Source organism: Apteryx mantelli, chromosome 12 (assembly GCF_036417845.1).
Source record: "Apteryx mantelli isolate bAptMan1 chromosome 12, bAptMan1.hap1, whole genome shotgun sequence".
In the NCBI taxonomy this organism is placed as follows: domain Eukaryota; kingdom Metazoa; phylum Chordata; class Aves; order Apterygiformes; family Apterygidae; genus Apteryx; species Apteryx mantelli.
This window is the reverse complement of record NC_089989.1, coordinates 28693485-28714521: the sequence shown is the minus strand read 5'-3', so window position 1 is coordinate 28714521 and position 21037 is coordinate 28693485. Positions and strand designations below refer to the sequence as shown.

The 21037-nt window shown below is 40.0% G+C and overlaps 3 protein-coding genes across 4 annotated transcripts in view; 2 read left to right on the top strand and 1 right to left on the bottom strand.

Moving 5' to 3' along the window:
* NR2C2 (nuclear receptor subfamily 2 group C member 2) overlaps positions 1-1545 on the top strand; it is a 47207-nt gene extending 45662 nt beyond the window's left edge. The window contains exon 15 of the mRNA XM_067303569.1: positions 798-1545. Coding sequence (XP_067159670.1) covers positions 798-813 — 16 coding nt within the window. The 3' untranslated portion in view covers positions 814-1545. The remainder of the gene's footprint in view (positions 1-797) is intronic.
* A 343-nt stretch (positions 1546-1888) lies between these two features.
* Positions 1889-4277, top strand: MRPS25 (mitochondrial ribosomal protein S25). Its single transcript, XM_067303564.1, has 4 exons — positions 1889-2074; positions 2154-2260; positions 2613-2700; positions 2911-4277. Exons 1-4 carry the CDS (start codon positions 1941-1943, stop codon positions 3101-3103), a joined length of 522 nt encoding a protein of 173 aa, XP_067159665.1. The 5' UTR covers positions 1889-1940; the 3' UTR covers positions 3104-4277.
* Positions 4252-20983, bottom strand: RBSN (rabenosyn, RAB effector). Of its 2 annotated transcripts, XM_013954924.2 has the most exons (11): positions 20758-20983; positions 17857-17997; positions 15861-15961; positions 15166-15211; positions 14908-15069; positions 13771-14012; positions 12860-12930; positions 9987-10073; positions 9379-9481; positions 8871-8945; positions 4252-7910 (listed from the first exon to the last, which is right to left on the bottom strand). In XM_013954924.2, exons 1-11 carry the CDS (start codon positions 20918-20920, stop codon positions 6768-6770), a joined length of 2334 nt encoding a protein of 777 aa, XP_013810378.2. In that variant the 5' UTR covers positions 20921-20983; the 3' UTR covers positions 4252-6767. The 2 variants fall into 2 exon arrangements, with proteins under 2 accessions (XP_013810378.2, XP_013810379.2); XM_013954925.2 differs by lacking the exon at positions 9987-10073.
* Between the last annotated feature and the right edge of the window lie 54 nt (positions 20984-21037).

Sequence of the window (21037 nt, the reverse complement as noted above, 5' to 3'; positions counted from 1 at the left end):
TTTCCCCTTAAACTTAGTTGAGGAGATAGTTCTTAATAAATAATACTTGATGTTTACTAATCTCTGGCAGCCCCTTTCTACCCACCCCCACCCCAGTTTGAAATTAAAGTGTTGCATTGGGTGTTTATCCCTTTCCATACATGTAACAGGGAAAATGAACATGGACTCTGTATTCAAAACAGTAACTACAACCTCCATTTTATATATAATGTGGTCGAGATGAAACGCACTTGTTTATATAGAGAAGGTGGTTAACTTTATTTTTTGTTGCTGCTATTAGAACTTCTACAGTTTAGAAAAGCTTCACTTTTAAGCAGAAGTGAGAGCCAAACAGCAAGACAAACATACATTGAAGTGACCATTTTCTCTAGGAGAACCATGGTTATTCTTTCATGGAAAAGAAGGTAATTTAATTTAGGTGCTGACTGTGGAGTTTATTTCTTGACACCCAGTGTGAAAAGGTTGATCCTCTGCCAAATGAGATTGTGTCCACATAACAGAGCACTCACTCTGTTAACAACCAATAAAGTCTCCAGGAAAGAAACAAGAACTGGGAGCTCCAAAGGGTATAACTAATCAAGATGAATGTGCATTGACCAAATTTGTGAGGGAAACATTTCGGAGCACTTGTCTACCCTGTGCCATGAATGCATGCAAGAAGTCAGGCAAATTTTTCTTGAGCAGATGTATTCTTCATATTTGACAGAGCTGTATGGTTCATTACAAACAGAAACAGACATTTGTTCATGTCATGCCAAATAATGCATTAAATTAAGGTGCTTTTTATATTTCTACAGCAACTTAAATCAGTGAAAAAGTAAAAACCTTGCCAATAGATTCCAAAAATCTAATTTGCATCAAGATATGAAGTTACTACAAAAGAAGACAACAAAAGTAAGGTGGAAAAAAAAATGTGTGTAACCATGTTGTTTTTGCAGGGAGAGGAGTTGCAGCTCTTTCCTCTTTTATTCCATGTTTCAACCTGTTTCTTCTTCCATTAAATTACTAATAGTTCTTTCTCTGTCTTAAGTTTTCACAACCTGATACCTGTTTGCATTATTTTTTAATTTTACCCTTTTTAAACTATATCTTTGTTGCCAAAATGTTTGGGTTTTCTTTGTTTTGACTTCCTTTAATAAGAGCATCAGCCATATGGTCCATCCAGCCCAATACGCTGTTTCAGACAACAGCTAAGAGCACAGTACATACATGGCCAGGAACACCTCGGCCTTCTTGCAGTCCCTGACAGGCTACAGCTTAAGGACTTCCGGAACTAGAGAAGACTTCTGTTTATATATTGTAACTTTCAGTAGCTGTTTTTTCTTCCTCAAACCTGTGCAGCCTACTGTTGAATATACAAACTTCTTTTAATATCCACAAAACTGTTGCCACACTGCAAAAAATGCACCATATAATGGTTCTCAGCTACCATCCTTTAGGTCTCAATCAACTGCTCTGTAATAACCTAGCTTATTAACGACCAGCACAATACAGGTAAGAACGTGTGACTTACTGACTTTGTGGACCTGCGTTTAACTTTCCGCATCTCTTTAACCCCCCCCCCCCCCCCCGGAGAAACGTTTGCCTGGGAGCCCGGCGGCGGCGGCGGCAGGGACGCGGTGCCTTCATCATCTCCGCAGCGCGCCCGCGGCAGGAGGCCGCGCTCGGGGCCGGGCTGGTGGGGGGGGGGGCGGGTTGGCCGGGCACGGGCCGGGGGCCGCCGCGACGCGGGGCGACGGTGGCGGTGACGGTGGCGGAGGGCCCGGCGCGGCTGACGGGGCGCGGCGCCTCCCCGCGGTCCCGCCGGCTGCGGCTGCTGCGGCGCCGCCCCTCAACCCCCCCCCCCTCCCCCCCCCCGGCGGAGGCAGCTGCAGCTCCCGCGGCCCCTCGCGCGGGGCGGCGCCTGCCGCCATTTCCGCGGCCGCGCCGGGGGCGCAGCCATGCCGATGAAGGGCCGGTTCCCCATCCGGCGGACGCTGCAGTATCTCAGCCAGGGCGACATCATCTTCAAGAGCTCGGTGAAGGTGATGACTGTGAACTACAACACGGCGGGGGAGCTCAGCGAGGGCGCCAGGTGAGCGCGGCGCGGCCGGGTGCGCCTGCCCGCCGACGCCCCGCCCGTGCTTAGTGCGTCTTTTTCTTCCTCCTTCCAGAAAGTTTGTCTTTTTCAACATCCCCCAGATCCAGTACAAGAACCCCTGGGTGCAGATCATGCTGTTCAGGAACATGACCCCCTCGCCCTTCCTACGCTTCTACCTCGGTAGGTGCCGCCGCGCCCCCGGGGGGCTCCGAGGCGAGCGGCGCGCTGGGGCGGCAGCGCGCCTGGAGCCGCCGCTCCTCCCTCGTCTCGTGGCGCCGCCGCGACGCGGGAGGAAAAGCCCTTGTGCTCGTCGGGCAGCGCCGCCTGCGCCGGGCCCCGCCACCGGCAGCTGCTCCCCCGCCGGAGGAGCGCTGTGCTGCTGAGAGCTCTCCGTTAGCGTTGGTTACGTGCTCCGTGTCTTTGGGCCGCTTCTTCCAGCTGCTGTGAAACTGCAGGCGCTCGGGGCGCAGAGCGGGAGGGGGCTGCCCGAAAGTCGCCTTTTCTTACACTTACTTACACATTTTTCTGGCAGACACTGGCGAACAAGTTTTGGTCGATGTGGAAGATAAAACCAACAAGGAGATAATGGAGCACGTTAAAAAAATCTTGGGGAAAAGCAAGTAAGTAACACAGTCAAGCATACATCATAGCACAGGCATACAGAAGAGAATCTCCCTTTTCTCTGGGAAAAAGCGATGTTAGCTAGATAAAGTCCACAAACTAGGAGCTGTCTAAGTCCATTGTTCTGGTAAACAAGGAGCTGGTGGGAGAAGGACTGCTGCCATTCAGTCCTTCTGATGGTAACAAATGGATCTCTTTTTTTTTTTTAGAGAAACACTTGAAAAAGAGGAGAAAGAAAGAAAAAAATTATCACATCCTGCAACTTTTGGTCCCAAGAAATACCATCTGCGAGAGTGTATGTGCGAAATTGAAGGTCAAGTTCCCTGCCCTGCTTTTGTACCACTGCCTAAAGAAATGAGGGGCAAATATAAAGCTACTATGAAAAATGAAGCATCAGCCTGATACCTCAAGCCATGCAGTTGTGTTCCTTCAGGGTTGGATGATAAAGGTGCTTCAGTGAGACACAGCAGCATCAGCTCCTGGAAAAAGGAACAAGTAAGCTTATATAATACAGACATCCTTGCCTCATGAATTATTCTAGTTGTAGCTGGGTGAAGAATTAAGTGAAAAATATTCTTAAATAAATCTAAGTTAAAAAAAAAATTCTCTGTGCCAGTTTTAAAAAGCATTGCAGTGAACTATGCCTGAAAGCAAAAGGAAAATGGTATGGCCAGAGTCCTGTTTCTTACTCATGCCTACTTCCATATGGTCACAGCACCTCATAATTTCAAAAACACTATCACGTTTGCTATGAGATGGAGAGCAAGCTAAAAAAGTTAAGTTATTGTAGAATTCCAAAGACTTAAAGGCAGTCTAAAAGTGTTCCTGCTACTCTGTCTTGTAATAAAGGAAGACAGCTAAATCATAACATAATCCCAGGCTGAAAATAAGTGGTGAGTTTTCTTATTAAACTGATTTAGTTACCTCTCACAAACAGTTAAAGTCTCTTTTTTAGAGTGATACAAATTTTGCAGCTGACACTGCAGCTTTGAGAGGCATTGATAAAGTGAAGAATACTGTATCAGCAGTAAAGAATTTTTAAACTTGGTATTTGAAAGATGTGCTTTACAATTATCTTCATTATCCTTCCCAAAATTTTGTTTTAAACTATTCTTTTACATGAAAACAATTTCAGAAACAGACTGTTTCTTCAACAATCATGCTCATGGAAACTGCACCTAGAGGTTTTATCAACTTCAAGTAAATTCTAGCCAAGTTCATTGTGCTTCAGACTCCAATGATGCTGTGTACCTTCCCTCAAATATCCTGCAGTTACAAAAAAAAGAAAAAAGAAAAGAACCACACCCAAAACTTCAGATCATCATAACTTCTGAAGTTAGACTTCTTCCTCATCAGACTTCTATGTCACCAATTAACCTATACTGATATAGTATAAAACTACTACAGACAGTACTATAGTGCTTGGAATTAGCCTGACTTCAGGGTTTGTGCAATTACCTTATATGCTCAAATTATAGTAAGACTATATTTCAGCATTTCTCACCTGGTCCAAGCCTGCTTTAAAAATGATCACCGACATAAACAGAGCACAAAATAAACATGTTATTTTATTTCATCTCTTACAAAGTTTCCATAGAAGTAGTGCATGCAATTTTAACAAATGTCAATGCTGGTTGCTTAGCTTTATAGTTAAGATGTCTTCATTTTGTTGTGCCTTGTAAGCTCCACAGCAGTCCAAATACCAGCATAAGGTTTTCCCTTTGGAGAGTTATGACTTCAATGTTAGATGTCTAGTCTATCACTTAACACTGACAAAGATCATGAGGTATGCTAGTCTCTTATCTGCTTGTAAAAATTATTACATATACAGTAAGGATAATTTATTAGTGTATTAGACTAAAATACAAACAAGGCAGGATATTTGCAACAAGGGGAAAAACAAACACTTTTTAATGTAAAAGCTGAAGCCACTGAAATATTAATTTCATGTTGAGATCAAAATAAGTTCTGAGTTATAATGCAGGGAATAATCTTCTTGACTAGCAAACAAATCTGTCTTAAATAACTATTTTATAGTATTTATTTTAAAACAAAAAATTCCAGGGATTAAGTTTAGCTATGTTAACACATATTCCCGCTGCCTTCATAAACCTGGTGCCACTGTTCACTTGAGTTCTATCTTTTCACAAATCAGAGTCCTCTGTTCTTCATTTCACTTAGTGCAAAATAACACTCAAGGGCTCACTGATCTCTAATTAAAGATATCTCAGTATAAAAACCTCAAGAGTTTGCCTTTAATCAAGACAACCAGTTCTGCATACCTTACAACTTCAGACTTAGGCTACTATTATGAAGGTCAGCTGTCCTTAAGTGTCTGCTCTAAGTTATTATTTTGATCAGTTATTAGTGTCACTAAGTGAGGATATGAATTTTTGTGGAAAATCTAGAAGTCCCTACCTCCACTTATTAACAACAAAATAAAACTACAGTTCCTACTGTTTAGGTAGTACAACTGTTTGTATCTAAAATCCTATCCAATGCTTGGACTATAGCTATGCTATTCACGTATTACCAGAGGCATAGTTAAAAGCAATGTCCCATTCCATAAGAGTTTGCACTCCCAAGCAAGCCTTATGGTATTAGTGCTATATAGTGTGATCTGCCTGATTTTCCTCTATTTCAGCTTTAAATAAGTACACCCTTTAGGTTAACCCCTCCCCACCACCCTTTCAAACACTGATATCTGATGATGGGGCTCTGACTTTCAAAGACAAAAATCAAAGCAGCTCAGGCTCAGTGTTTTGCAAAGATACAGACTAACCTGTCACTGAAGTGTCCCTACATTTCTAGATACTAATCTTCAGATGCCCAGCTCTAAGCCCTTGTGCATCACAGGTGCTGACCTTCACCTACAGTCATGCCCTGGATCACAAAATCATAAGCAAGACTCTTGATTTGGAGCTGCTTATTTAAGACAGACATGCTTACAGTTTCTTCTAAGAGGAATTAAATATAAAACAGAACTGCCTTTTGGCACTATCACAGCCACAGACTTTGTCCCCCAACTTTCACAGAATTCCAGTTTAGTGGCACTTCAGCTTTCCATTGCAAAGAAGATTTCTTTTTCTTGAATGCTATGCACAGAGGGCTCCAGTCTCATGATACTGGAAACATGATCATTCTGTCACCCAGAGAATTCAAAGGAATGTGCAGGTTCCATACAATAGCCAGGAGTTGGAAGGTTACCCTTGATATTATGTTTTGAAGTGTTGCTAGCCTGATGCTCTTTTCCCTGGAAATGAGTGTTTAAATACTCATTCCCCCAGAAGCAGGTCTCTGACCCCAGTGTAGCTTTCTCTATTACACTGTAACTTGTGCCCAGAGCATCTGGGAAACTAGAAGTGATGAAAAGGCAGCCTCCAAAGTTTACTTGGGAATTTTTATAAACACAAAAGAGTTACTCATAGGAGATCAGTTTTCAAGTTCTTTTTATAGTCTTAAAGTCCCTTTTATGTATTAGCATTGCACAAAATTCATCTGCAGCCTGTATATCCTGCAGCTCAAAGAATCAGTAGCCTTTTAACAGCTTAACACATTAAGGCAATTAAGTTAGCCTGTAACACTTGCACTGTCATTATCAGAGGATACCTGAGGCACAGGAATTTTAGAAAAGTTTTGGTCTCCTATTAGTTGAAGCTCCTTTTGAAAGGCCAATACTACAACTACTACAATAATTCTATGACAGAAAGTAGGAGGAAAGATGACAAGACAACCTTGGAACCATTTCTGAATTGTGATTCCCTATTAGCACTTAACCATTTTGACCAAAATAAGCACATAAGACCAGTCAGCATAAAAAAAGGCTGTAACAAGTTACTTTAAAATTTTTTACTAAAAGTGTTTGAGACCAGCAGCATGCCAGCATTCCTCAATTTTCATTCTCCAAGACTGAGCAGTAGTGGAAATGCCTAAATGAAAGTGCATAAAACTCAAGATTCTTACAATTCCCTCTCATAACCTATATTCCCCTTTATAATTATCTGCGTCACTTTCACATATTTCAACAGTGGACTTAAAATAATCATTACATGACCCTGTTGCTGCTTCAGCAGTTCGATTTCTCCTTCTGCTTTGCTAATGTGCGCTTCAATTCCTTCAAGTTCTCTGTCAATACCTCCACCTCATCCATTCGTCCACTATGTTTGGCATCAAATATATAAGCTTTGATATTATCTATCTGTTGAAGAAGCAGTTCTTCCTCAATAACCTCCTCTCCTGAGAGCTCATTGTCATCGTCCACTTCAAAGGGATTGGTAGAGGATCCCTCTTCAAATGGATTCCCAGAATTCCAACTGTCCCCAGGCTTTTGAAATGTATTTCCATCCTCTTCAAAGGGATTTGAAGTACTGATGGCTGCTCCATTAGTTTGTTCATCCTCCTCCTCATTTTCAAATGGATTATATTCCTTTTTGTCACTCTGCAAAGCTGCGTTAGAAAAAGAAGCCATTTGAGAAGCGCCTTTGGCAAACAGGTTATCACGGTCTTCCTCTGATTGAGGAGTATCTGCATCATCTTCAAAGGGGTTTAGAGATGCTGTCTGATTTTGGTCTTTGTCTCTATCACGCTGTGGGACATTTTGGGGTTTGACTGGGACAATCAAGTGCTCTTTAGCTGGCAGCTGTTCAACAACAGGAGTTTTAAAACTTGGGTTCCTTTTGACCTGAGTAATATCCAAATCCAATGCATGTGCTATCAAGTTCTGATTCTCTTTTTCAGCTTCATGCTGATGCTGCTTGACTTCTCTGAAGTCTAAGGAGCGTGTCCTTGAGTGCTGAGACATGACTTTGTGGTGTTCTCTTTCCCACTCTTTTTCACGAAGAGCCTGAAGTTCCTCCCTCTGCATCTCCTCCTCTTCTGCCTGTTTTTTAGAAAGCTCAATAGCTTTTTGAGTTTGCTGTTGATCATACTCATCCTGAAGCTGTCTCAGGTTCTCTTGCAACATACGGACTTCATCTATCCGATTAGCTGCCTTTGCCTGCTTAATAAAGGATGTGATATTGTCAATCTGCTGAAGAAGTGGGTCTGCTATCTCACTCTCTCTCGAAATGCTAGATGTGGGTAACCAGCCTTCAGATTTCTTTACTGTTCCTTTTTTCAGATGAGTTGCATCACCATTAACTGCAGCAGCAGATCTGGAGATCAAATCTTTCTGCTTTTCCTCTTGTCTTCTGTACGTTTCAAGAGCCACCTAAGACAGACAACATTTAGGGGGACACCATAAGCTTGAAAAATTCAATTCTTCTATCTATAGCTACAAAAAGTTAGGATATCTACCTTAAGCATTTCTGGCCCCCACTGAAAGGGATCAGTAGCATTTTTGGTTACTTTGTGCATTTATGCTTTCCCCACTCTTTAGAAAAAAACCTATAGTCACAACAGGTATTTGCAAGGAATTCAGTTAAAGTGATTCTCTTAATTTCAGAAATACATCTCCCTGGTAAGTATCTTAGAGTACACTTCCAGGCCAACATGAAAAAGTGTGCCTCACAACATGAATATACTCAAAGAGAAGTAAACATCACAGTGGAGAAAATATCTATTTTCATAGTACTACCTAGATGCTTCTCTTCAGTTCATCTGTGAAGATACTTACCAAAATCTCATCACATATGCCTATACAAGCTTCAGGCCAAGCAGAAGCAGTGACGGTACTGCACACAGAGCAAAAATTGCCTAATGCAACTGTGCCAAGAGCGGTCTCAAATTGATTTGGATAGTAACCTAATCACATCTGACTATAGCAGACACTTCTGTAATGGAGCATCACGCAATGTTAAAGGTCATTATTATGATTAGATTATGGAATGCAATATGTCACCAAGTCTTAGAGAATAAAAACGTATCCTGCCTCAAGGAACTGCACCAAAAAATTTAGCAGGATTCTTATTTCTCAGCTTCTACCTCAAGATAAAGCTGGTTTACTGTACAATTAATGATATCCTCCCTCGTAACTGAAAAAACAAAAAACCCACCCTCTCTCTGAAGGGGCATCCTCATTCTAGACACGTGCTCTTTTATAACCTAATGAAGTCTCCAAACTCTGCTTGTGCAAATTGGCTCCACAACACAAACTAACATAATTGTGTATGTAGTTACATCTTTGTAGGAGGCCCCCATAAAAGATGTAATAGATCTTAACTTTTCTTACCATATGCAATCTTTTCTTCTTCAGCTCTTCATACTGGTCTTTGGTTGGCAGGGACATCAGACCAAGGAGTTTTTCCTGGCAAAAATTTAAGTATTTATAGTGTTGCTTGCAGGCATTCAGCCAATCTTCAAGTACTCAAAACCAGAAATACCACTGAGAGACAATACCACAAGCAAACAAAACTTCAGTCACTGCTGCAAGTCTTTAGCTATACCCGAGCACAGCTTCGCTGCTGTAACTATATTGCTAGCTAGGTTAAGACCTCAGCAAGAGGCACAAAGCCAAGATGCAAAGCATGCTTTCTCTTTCATCCCCATCTCAATAATGATCTGACTACATTATCTTTATTTGAGCTAGCTCATTTAAAATTACCTTAAGTCCTTAGAGGACCTGCAGAAAATGCGTGGAGCCAAGCCCCCTGTCAAAATAGTTTCAAACCATGGGGATGCCTATCAAAGAGAATGCTATATAAAATTCACATTCAGCTCATAACATATGCTCCATTTACCTGAACAAAAAGTGTTGCTGAGTATCTTATCATTCTTTGAAGTTGCAGTGTTTTAGGATGAGGTTGGGGCTCTTCATGTAAGCCCAGACTCAAAATCTTCTTACTGAATCAAGACAAACATACAAGCTCATCAGTTCAAGAACAAGCGCCAGGGAAAATTCAACAGAAAGGGAAAGGGGGAGGAATGGAGACGACTTCAGATGAAAACTTTTTGTTGTCCTTTTAGGTAAATCATTCTGAGTGTTACAAGTTATAATGCTTTTTAGAACTATGCTTCTATTTGCTTCCTCTGTGCTTAGTTATTTTCACTGCAGAGGAATGCATGATTTTTAAGGCTGGAAAAGAAAGTAGAAAATGATGGCTCATAGGAACAGTATCGCCCTTTCAACATTCTCTTTACAATTGAGCAGACAAGTTCATTATCCATATGAATAAGTAGGTAAATGCTACACAAACATGGGGCCCCACAGTTGAGAATAAGAAAAACTACAGAAGTGTCGTAAGAGAAGAAGATACAGCCCAAGCTCTGCTGGAAGAGGAAATTTTCCAAATTTGCTTTATTGTTATGATACATAGAGTGAGAAAACAAGCAAGAAATCTTCCTTTACCTTAAAGCATCTATCAACTCGTACACTTTTTGAATCTCCACCCTCAAGTCATTAGCATGTTCAAGATTATAGGTTATCTCCCCAGCACTAAAAAATAAACACAACTTCATTATGTCGTGCATCCAACTAACAATACATACCACACTAAAAGTTATCCCAAGAAGACTAAAATACCACAAATATAAGAATAGCTAATCCTTTACAATGATTATTTTATTTCAAGCTCGTTGTGTTAAAAAACAAACAAACCTTTCTGACAGAAGTGGAGAATAACAATCAACTTGTGAACACTAACATTTCATAGAAGATGGTAAGATTTTATGATTTCCTTATTTACAGTTATAGAAGAAACTGTATTTCAATACAAGAATCCCACCCTGTCAATAATCTAAAATATACACAACTTTACAATTGCATCCGTTTTGTGTGTTTGTTTTTTTTATTATTTTTTCCCTCCACGGAGAATGAGTGGGAAGGAAACTGGTTGAATTAAGTAACTAACTATACCATTATATAGTAAAATAGCTATCTCTACTTTTTGTCAGAAAACAAAAGCCTACAACCCCACATGGCAACACAATAATACACAGTTTACGGGAATCTCATATTTATTGACAACAAATTAGGATTTACTAGGGAAGACTACCAGTTTTTAGTATTCCCCACCTTTTACATCACATATATACAAAATAATGATCATGCTCTCAAAAGTTACTTCTCTATCCATATGATCGCAGGTTTTCTGAGAATGAGTACTAATCAAGAATCTTAATTTTCACCAGTAAGATGCTTGTTTTGTCTGATACGTACTTCCATCATCCAGGACATTTGAACTTTTATTTTGCTTCAGTTGTTAAGCTGCATAACACCAGCTGTCCTACTACAAAGAGCAACCACAGCTTAGCAGTTTTTTCACATTCTAAACTTATTTCTTCCTTTCGGGAAGGGTGCTTAACAAAAAATAGTTTTTGTTAAGATGAATGACAGCATAATAATTATGCAACCATCAGAGCTGAAGAACCAGCACAGAAATATTTGTTAATTTCATGACGTCCAAGACCAATGCGTGTAGTTCTCTCCTCTGCAAGCCAGAGGTATAACCTGACATCATCTTGCAGATCTAGCTGGAGAGATTTAGGTTACCCCAGTTAGAGAGTACTACCTCAAGAAGTGATGCACAAAGCATGTCGTGTGAATGCTGCTTATCCACTGCAGCACAGCGCAAGCCAGCCAGTTAAAACAACTGTCAGATTAAGGTGGCTTGCTTTAGAGAAGAACAGATGAGAAACAGTCAAATAATCCTTTGCTGTGGCACTACTTGGAAGCCACATCATCCAGCTAAGGGCAGTAATATCCTGCTACAGCTGTTTCTAAAAGGCTTGTGTGATAATACACCAAGAATTGTAGCATCATACTTCTTTTTGGCAAAGATGACATGGCAAAGTAGGATGGTGACACATCACTGTGAAGTGGTTAAAACAAAACAAAATGAAAAACTTCTCTGTATGAAATGCTACTATTAATAATTAATTCAGTATTATTTTGTTTGAAAAGCATCCAATAGGCATTTCAAGTGCTACTAAACTACAGTTTAGCCAACACAATCACACATGTAAGACAATAAACAAAGGAAGTGTCACACCAAGGATAGTGTGTCGCTATTTATCTCTTAATTTGCAAAACTAAGATCCATAATGGGTCTGCCTAGTCACCAGTGACCATACCTTATATTCAGTATGTGCCTCTATAGGAATAAAATACAGCTACATAATAAATCCAGCCACGAATACAATTAAGTAAAATCTAAATGAGAGAAGGAGCCCCTGAATTAATCCGTCTGACTTCTTTAATTTTTAAGGTGTGAAGTAGGGAAAACATGCAAGAACACCCGCATTTTTTGAAAGGCTGTACAGAAATGCAAAATGTGATTGTTGTTACAATCCTTTCAAGAGCAGATTCTAGTGGTCTTCATGAGGTGATCAAACATAGGAAGTTGAAGAGGAGTGGTGATCTGAGCAATAACTGCATCCACAGTTCACTGACTTATGCACAGTACTTGTTTTCTTAAGTTTGAGATCATTTTTGAAAATATACTTTATATACTAAAAATGCAAAACAAAAAGAAAAAATTTCCATAGTACCCTACTTTGCCTCTTCTTTGGAACAGTCTCCTCAAATACATTCGCTATACAGCTTTCTTTGCCTTCAGAAACTCCTCAAAATCCACCTATTTCAGCAACATCACAAATACTGAATATATATATATATATTCAGTAAGCCAAGAAATGTATTACTTTTCCCTCTAGCCTTCATTACTTTTGTACATTTACTCACATCTTTAATGTTAGTGACATGTAGCAGGCTTATATTGCTTTTAACCAATATGGTAAGTCTTTTAGCAGGTGATTATACCACCTATGGTAATCACCTCCTAATAACATGCAGATCTATAATGTGAAATTCTGACCACACTTAAATCAGAGGCTGTATTTTTAACGACTGCTAAGACTCTCACATTTCTCCCACTTTAGAAATGTAGAGCATCGCCTTTATCAATTATCTCCACCTTTGTTACATATTTGTGAAAATACAACATTGCTAATTTAGGCCCCCAAATCATGTACCAAAACTTCGGCATAATCAATTAATAATTCATCACTGGAATGATACTTGCAAGCTTTAAGACTTGCTTTATTAAAGAAGGCCATTTATTAGTTTTTGGACAGGTATTTGGCTATGTAAAACCACAAAATCTAATACCAGTTCTTCTTAAAACCTTGTAGCCTTATAACACTGCTTCCTTACTCCTTCCCCAACTTCCAGGGAGGAAAAGTGCATCATATTCATAAAGACAATTAGCAAATGGAGCTTACTTTAGTGATTCTGCCATCCTTATGTATTCAGGGGCTTTCTGGTCAACCTTCTCCATGCACAGTCGGAGTTTCTTGTTTAAAAAAAAAAAGTATAAAAAAACTTGGATTAAAACACTAATGCAAGAACCTGCTGTCATAAACTCTTCATATGCTGCCTGTGCACATTCAAAGTTAACAGTGATGAAAGCTGTCTTCCTATTTGAGATCAGAAGGCCCCCCAGTTATCCTCAGAACACAGATGACATGGTCAGGAGCAGAGAAGGAGTCTCTGTACTCCTGCACAGTGAACTTTGAATTCAGAAGCTGTTTTAATAGATAGACAACTTCTAGTCTTAATTTCAGAGAACCAACAGAGATTCCCGTCAGTACTAACCTGGGTGTTTTGCAGACTCTGCTGAAGATACCTGACAACTGTCAGCAAGTGCTTTCAAAGTATATTTGAACACAAAGTGTTCAATGCTCTTGATTTATATGGTTCAAAAAAGTATTTTACCACCAGTCTGTGGACAAACAGTACTAAAAACATTAAGTCCTCTATTTCCTGCAGCCCATTAACAAAGTGCACAGCACACCATTGGTTTAACTGTTCTGAACAATTGCAGCAAACACAGTTCACACTTTTGAGAGGCATCTCAGAACTATTATCTCTAGATGATGAAAATGAAGACAGATCCTAAAATGAGGATTTAAGTTACTAGGGGATATAAATACTAAACGGCAACTGGCTCCATCGTTTCATATGTATCTTTATTAAATGGCATGAACACCGAATAGACTCCATTCTCACACAAGTGAATGATAAACGAGCTATAAATTCAGAGGCTGGATATGAGAGGGCAGGCCAGAAGTCAAGTAGTGACAACTACAGATGTATTCACTGAGGACAAAAAACAGCGAGGAGTTTGATTTACCTCATAGAGTTTCACAATCTCTGGGGTGTATTCTTTCTCATCAATCTGTTGTTCTCTTTTCAGTAGGGTGTCTTTGCAGTGCTGACAACAACGGATCCTGTCATCATCTTTCTCATCCAGAACTGAGCTCACACTGCTTATGCTGCTAATGCTGCCACGGCGGGAGCCATGGACACTATTAGGTGAGGAGTTTGGACTAGTATGAGAACCCAAGGTCTCTTTGCTGGCACTGGTGAGTTTGCCTGAAAGTCACATACAGGTAATCTTACAGTGACTGGAGAAGCCAACAGATTTTACAAACACAAATGAATTGCAGTTTAACAGAAGCTTTACTGCCAGGTAATAGGAGAAAAACATGTTGAAACAGTCTGCTGAAAGACATGCAGGGAATCTATGACAACCTAGACTACAAGTCAGAACTTGGGTCTTTCCTCTAAATCCTGCTCCAACCCAGAAGCAGCTGCAGAGCAGACTGCTGGGAACCTCCTACTTTGCTAATACCTAGAAGCAGTCTCATGTTGGAGCTCACATGGCTATAGAATAAGGCATGGATGAACAGATATAGTAACACTTTCCATGTTTTGCACTTCAGCTCTCCAAAGAACCCAATTAACGGCATTTAGTTCCACAGAAAAGAGAGTCTCCTCAGGAATGCACTAGAGGAGGAAATTAAAGCTGGTAGGGCTTCTTAAAGATTTATGGCTGAATTTCCTTAATGTCAGCGTTTAGACAACCATGGAAAAGATAGGAAATACCCACAACAGCCTTAAATGGGAAGAACCTTGGCAGTTACGATTCCAAAAGATAACACCTTCATAGTTAGGGTAATTAGTAAAATAAGACACCAAAGATTAATTATATTTTTGAATACTACTACTTCTAGTAACTCTTTGTGTTATGTAACACTTCCAAAAATCTGAAGAAAGAACAAAGAATGGAGAAATGATTCCTCTTATTGTTAACGATGTCTGTTGTGCAGACAAGTGTCTGATGGAATTAAACAAACCATTAAGGAGGAGTTTTCCACAAAAGCAAAATATTTTCATCAGCTTGATTCTAGTGGCAAAAAGCCAGGATACAGTTAACATCCCGAGTGAGATAAGGAAAGTAGGAATTAACACCACCCACTGTACTTACTTGCCAAAGGAAGACTGACAAGTTCCATGCATTTCTTGCACATAATAGACCCACAAAGGCGGCAGTGGTGACGTCTGTTTCGAATACTGAACTTATTGCCACAGTCGGGGCAGAATGGAACATCCTGGTCACTGACCCAAGGCACAACAGACTTTTCTATAGCTATGATCAGGTGGGGAGAGGAAATACACACAATATAAGATATTCATCAAATGCATTCCTCAGCTGGCAAACAATTTGAGGTAAGCTCATACCTACCTCTTATTTTAGCTGACTCTGTGTTTGCTCTGTCAAATGATGTAAGCTAAAAAAAGATGAATAACACACATTAAAAGAAATTGTAATTTTGGGGAAAAAAGGCATTTTTTTAAAGCTAGGACTCTCAACCTTGATAATGTCCTGTTAAGTACAATAAAAATAATCTGTGTTTTACACGAGATCCCTATAACTTTTTTATTTCTAAAGCACTATTCATGTAAGTAGTGCTAAACAATGACTGCCAAACCTGTACTAATCAGAGCATTTTGGACATAATTCTTACAGCATCCATCATTACTACATCTGAGCAAAAATCTAAGTAAAACAGGTATAAGTGGTAGATCAGAAAGAATAAGAAGCTGGAACAATCATAAGGAAAACTTTACAGAGAAGCTTAAAGTAAAACACAGAGAAAATAACATACAGAGAGCAGATGGTTCCTGAAGCACATGGAAGCAACATCTTCAGCTTCAAAAGAGTGCAAAGAAACAGAAACCATACTGCTGGTACAGGGTCAGATAAAGCATAGTACACAAAGGAAAAAAGGGAAAAAAGTAATGTGTGAAAAGAGAGTCAAAGGTTACTGTCCTTTATAAAGTGCATAACTAGATAAATGGATACTCCTTACACAACAAGATGATTTTATACCTAGGAAACATTCAGCAGGCTGGAATGTCAAGAAGCAGCAAGTTTACCTTTTCTAACCTGATTATTAACTTATTGACTTCAACTACATAGTGATCAATCCTGGCTGCTCGGTGTTTCTTGAAATCAGAAAGATGGCTTCTCATAGCACCTGGAGAGGGAGGGAGAGAGAGAGAGAGAGGCACACAAAGTTTTCAGTGTCACCCAGGTGTTCTGTATGGGCATAAATGCAATTAAATGGTCCTTGAAAGACCACTTTCACTTCTTTTCACTGTTTATGTCTCATGTCCAAATGGAATTTTAAAAACACATTAGAATTCTATATTTTTGTGGTATTGCTCTGAATACAACATGCAGGCTAAAGTGTTATCTCTGAGCTAGCAATAAACAGAGTGTTTTATTTCTATTACAGAACACAACAAGCACTACATTAAAGAGAACACCTGCAACGAAGGAATTCCCCCCTTCGTGCCTAAGTTACATTTGGCAAGCCGTTATCAACTAGTAGTATTTTCAAGACTAACTCCCTATAGTTTCTTGACCACAACTGGAACAAAGGGAGGAAGCAGATCTAATGAATATTTAAGAACTCTACAACAGCAATTTTTCTTTCAGATTTCTGATCATCCTTCCACCTTTAGGGGCCTGAATCAAAGCCTACCTGATGGTTCAGATTCACATAAATCTGATTACTGAGCACATAAAAGAACAATACAGAATTCAAAACTAACAATGCTGAGGTAGAGTTTTGATCCTTTTCTGAATAACATAAGCCAGATACTAAAAATCAAAGTTGCAGACAAAATAGAAAAATAATTTTTCCTCTGTAATTTGTCAGGTAGGACAGAAAATCAGATGTTGCTGTTTGACACTAACTGTTTATAAGAATATAAGATGATCTCACTTCCTCATTCTAATGAAATGCGCAAAAAAACTACAAAGCCAAATTCACAGGAACGGAAGGGCCCCTCTAGGTAACTGAGTTCACTCTGCTATGTCACACATCACAAGGTCCCTTTCACAAACCCACCAAATCCCATCCTAAAAATCAGTAAGGTTCATCTTCCCCACTTATATCAGGAAACAGTTTTTCCTTCTCTAATGTATAGAAGCCTTCTGCTAGTTCACAGCCTAAATTTATTCTTAGCTAATATTTATACTTATGATTGCTGCTGAAATAGTCAAAGTCAAAAGTACAATCATCTACAGAACTCAGACTCTGGCAGACTCACAGGACTAAGTTTCAGTCTGTCAGCAGCACAAGGAAAACCTTCCCAGGACTCACCAGTAATAGTACTGCCTCCCCTTCTTCCTCTGCAAATAACTGTAACAGTTCAGTAACAGTAAAGTGCAATTTTTAGTAGCAGTATTCGTAATTAGAGGCTCAATCAACATATTCTTGAACATCCGCAAAGTTTAGATCTATATCCAGAGTTGTTGTTTTTGTTGTTTGCTTGGGTTTTTTTAATTAAAGAAAACCTTTTTCTAATGAGAGACGATGTACACTTTAAATCCAAGCAGAAAAAATGAAAAAGTTCAAATGAAGGGACAAGCTTTCTGTCAGGCACATAAACTAACATCTACTTTAAGTATAACCTAAAAGCCAGAGATTTTATACAGCTGTAGTTTAATTACTGATTAGGGGATCATCTGTTTTGTAAAAGCCAAATGATGGTTGCAGAACATTTCAACAAAGCTAGATCTACAGAAGCAAACATATGTAGCCAGCAGGTCTCAACAGCTCAAGCACAATGATATCACAAACATAACTATCTTGCTGCAAGTGTCAGTTGGGGTCCTGGTTTAGGTTTATGTGTTTGTTTGGGGTTTTTTTGCGCATTATCTGCAGTTTCCCAATCACCCTATATAACATAGGTAGGGTGCAAGAAACCATATGCAAACCATCACCCCATGCTGTGACATTTGATTTGTGAATCAAATGCAATACAGACAACTTCATGCAGCTTCAGCAAAACTGTAGCATTTTCTCCAATTAAGATTAAAAGACAGTTATCCACACTGCATATCACTTCCTAGTTCTCTTACCTAGTTCTTGGGGCTCCCACATGTATGGATCTACTCCACCATAGCTAAATGACTCATATCGCTCCTGAGACCCAGAATCAGTTCGATCATCATCTTGTTTCAGCAATTTCTTCTTTGCTCTTTTGGCCTTCTGGACTAGATCTGAAAAAGACAGACTGCATATCAAGCACTAGGCAGTTAATCACTGAATATTTGTCATTTGAAGACAGTATAGAATACTCCTCTGATCTTTTAGCACAAGTCTTTTTCCTTGATGACAAGTTTATTATTAACTTTTTTGATTTTACACAAATATAACTTAGTCTGTTTTGAAGCAAAGCATGGTTCAGAGCCGATATGAAATGCTGTTTGTTGTCTGTTATAAAGTAGCACTAAGCTCCTAATAACAAAGCTGTAGTTTTAGGCTCACCATTCAGGGACTTTACTGTAAAACAGTAAGCTGTTGACTAAAGCAGCATTAACTTATGGGACCCAGTCCATAACATGCTGGGACATCATACACATCACAGCTCTTCATTCCTAATGATTTTCTGAGGATTCAAGGATGCTCAGCACTTTCTTTTCTCTATTTTTGCACTAACTGCAAACTAAGAATTTCAGTGTGCTTGTATATCTAGATAGTTTCCCAAGTACTAATGCAGCCCGTTCCCTTATATGAAGGCTAGTGACAGGAGGACAGCCTACTGGGCCAAAAGAAGGATGGGGAATTTGAAGCTTTAGCTGCAAGGGGGATAAAAGTTCTATGTTCCTCTTTGAAAGCTAGCAGAAGTTGAGGCTGCTAATTTTCTTGCAAAAGACATTCAGTATCTCCTAGAATTAAGTCTTTTACATGTCGAGATTTCTGAAAAGGTGCTGGGAACCATGAGTTAGCAAGTCCTTTCAGATTTCTAATTTCCTTATTTAGTATCCAGAACACTAGAACTTTCACCTCAACCACATCGGAGTCTCTGTTCCAGAGTTTCAGTCACTACACCTGTGCCAGCAGGATCCCCTCACACAGGCATCATACTTACTAACTGGAACTTTTCAGCTCCTGAAATTATGCTTCCTCACAAAATGAGGCTCACTGAAATAAAATACTCTTCTCAAAAAAACGGTGTCCGTCAGACCAGCAAGGGCTTTGTTAGCATTGTAACATCATCTCAGAAATAGGATTTCTCCTCCCATCTCTCCCCAAAATACTCCCAAGCCAACATGGCAAATGCCAGTTGAACGCTGCAGTTTCTTAGGCAAGGCTTACACTATATAAACAGGAAATACACCTGCACTAAGGACTTTGAAAGTGAGACATACACAAAAAGAATTCGGGATGCCTCATGGCTTTGTCACAGACACAAAAGGTTTTCAAGCAGACTTCATAATGTCTTTCATAGCAAAGAATCAAACATAAGTACCTCACTTTGACTCACTCAAAGTACTAGAAATGACTAGAAATCACCTTATAGCTCCACAATCAATGTAGTCTGAATTTGGCACAAAAATCACATAACTACTTGTGATACACAGTTTGAACAGTAGTCCCTTGTTTAAGAAGAAAGATAATTTTGTTGGCCTTCCGTCTAGGAGAAACTTTACTGGGTAGAGCTTGACATGAATAACTAGGACAGAAAGTAAGCAGATAAAAGCAATATCCTTTATACAAACACACAGATGATAGCCTGAGAAGGCACAGTACACTACTTTAAACTAAAAGAACACCACAGAGAACAAAATCAAAATGCAGGTGTTCTGTATTAAATAAAATAAAGCATTTAGGAAATCTTACCAAGCCTAAGTTGTTGTCGTTTCCTTTCCTCTTAACACAAGGCAAACCATATTGTTCTGGTTTAAACACTTCACTGAAGCATCTGTGAACCAGCTGTTACAGCCCTGTGCCCATGATGAGAACATGACTGTAGTACTGACCAGTTTACCTTCACTGTCCAAGAGCAGCACAGTGCTAAAAGCCAAGAAGTAGCCAGACTGAGGTAAAGCAATTTAAAAGATTTATAAAATATTCAATTTTGCTACTCTTCAGATAGGTTGTTAAAAACAGGAACTTCGCTTAGAAGAGAAACCTTTGATGTAATGACCAATCTCATTGGAGAAAAAAAAAAGTAAGAATTCAAAACTGCTAGGGCATTCTCTCTGTTATAAAGTAAAAATGAAAAGATTTTTGCAAGGAACACAGAAAAATACCCACTTCTCTGCACATTTTTTCTCCATGTAAAATGACACAGTGTAGATAAGGGAAAAAACAGGGAAGCAGTATTTTAGTTCAAAAGAATCCAAAGGGATTTTCCAAGCACCAGTGAAAGTTGGTAATCTGAAGCACAACTCCGGGATACTCTCGGCATCTACCGCCCTCCCTCAGCCAGCACCTCCACCCATGTTCTGGTCCATCTTTTCCTACCACCAACCTTGCTGAACTTTACACTTGCCTTACTTTCAAAAACAAGGGATTAATGAATTGGTACCTGGCGAGTACCAGAGATTACCCATATTCTGCAAATTCTTCAGCTAACACTTGGAATTTCATCTAGGTTAGAATATAAATCTGAGAGTGCTCAGATTAAAAACCAAACTAAACCAAACAAAACCAAAGAGGATAAAAAAAAGGCCAATGATAAAACCAGTGCACACAATCAGATATTTGAAGAGTCAGGCCTTTTAAGTGCCTACTTTCAATAAGTAAGTTCTAGAACATCACTGAAAGTAGCGAGTCAAGAATAATGTAGTAACGATGCCTTAGCTTAAGTCCCTTAACTAAGAAATGGCGTCCTGAACCTCACTCGTAGCTCATTTCAATTAATATTTTAGTATTACTAGACATTTTGAGAGAGTCTGCAGCACAAGCAGCTTTTGTTACGTGGGATTTCGCAGGACAAAACAGAAGCGCCAAACAGCTGCCAGGCCTCTTACTTTTGAGCTGTCCTCTGACATCTCGGTCCTCGCTCGAGTGCTCCTCTTCGTAGTGCGACTGCAGCTGGTAGAAGGACTGGAGGTCCTTCAGGCAGAGGGGGCACAGGAAGCCTTCCCTCATCTCCCCGGGGTCGCCGAAAGGCGGCGGGCAGCCGGACGCCATCGCGGCTGCAGTCACTGGCGGGGCAGCGGCCGGCTCCCGGCCTGCAGCGGGGGCAGGGCCGGGCAGCGCCGAGGCGGCATCGCCCGCCCGCCCGCGCGAGCGGCCTCCCCGAGAAGC

Coding starts and splice junctions, on each gene's coding strand:
- RBSN (XM_013954924.2), bottom strand. CDS start 20,920: ATGGCGTCCGGCTGCCCGCCGCCTTTCGGCGACCCCGGGGAGATGAGG. Junction 14,013..14,907: donor TGTCAGTCTTCCTTTGGCAA/GTAAGTACAGTG, acceptor TGTGACTTTCAG/GCAAACTCACCAGTGCCAGC. Junction 12,931..13,770: donor AGATTGTGAAACTCTATGAG/GTAAATCAAACT, acceptor TTTTTAAACAAG/AAACTCCGACTGTGCATGGA.
- MRPS25 (XM_067303564.1), top strand. CDS start 1,941: ATGCCGATGAAGGGCCGGTTCCCCATCCGGCGGACGCTGCAGTATCTC. Junction 2,075..2,153: donor GAGCTCAGCGAGGGCGCCAG/GTGAGCGCGGCG, acceptor TCCTCCTTCCAG/AAAGTTTGTCTTTTTCAACA. Junction 2,701..2,910: donor AAAATCTTGGGGAAAAGCAA/GTAAGTAACACA, acceptor TTTTTTTTTTAG/AGAAACACTTGAAAAAGAGG.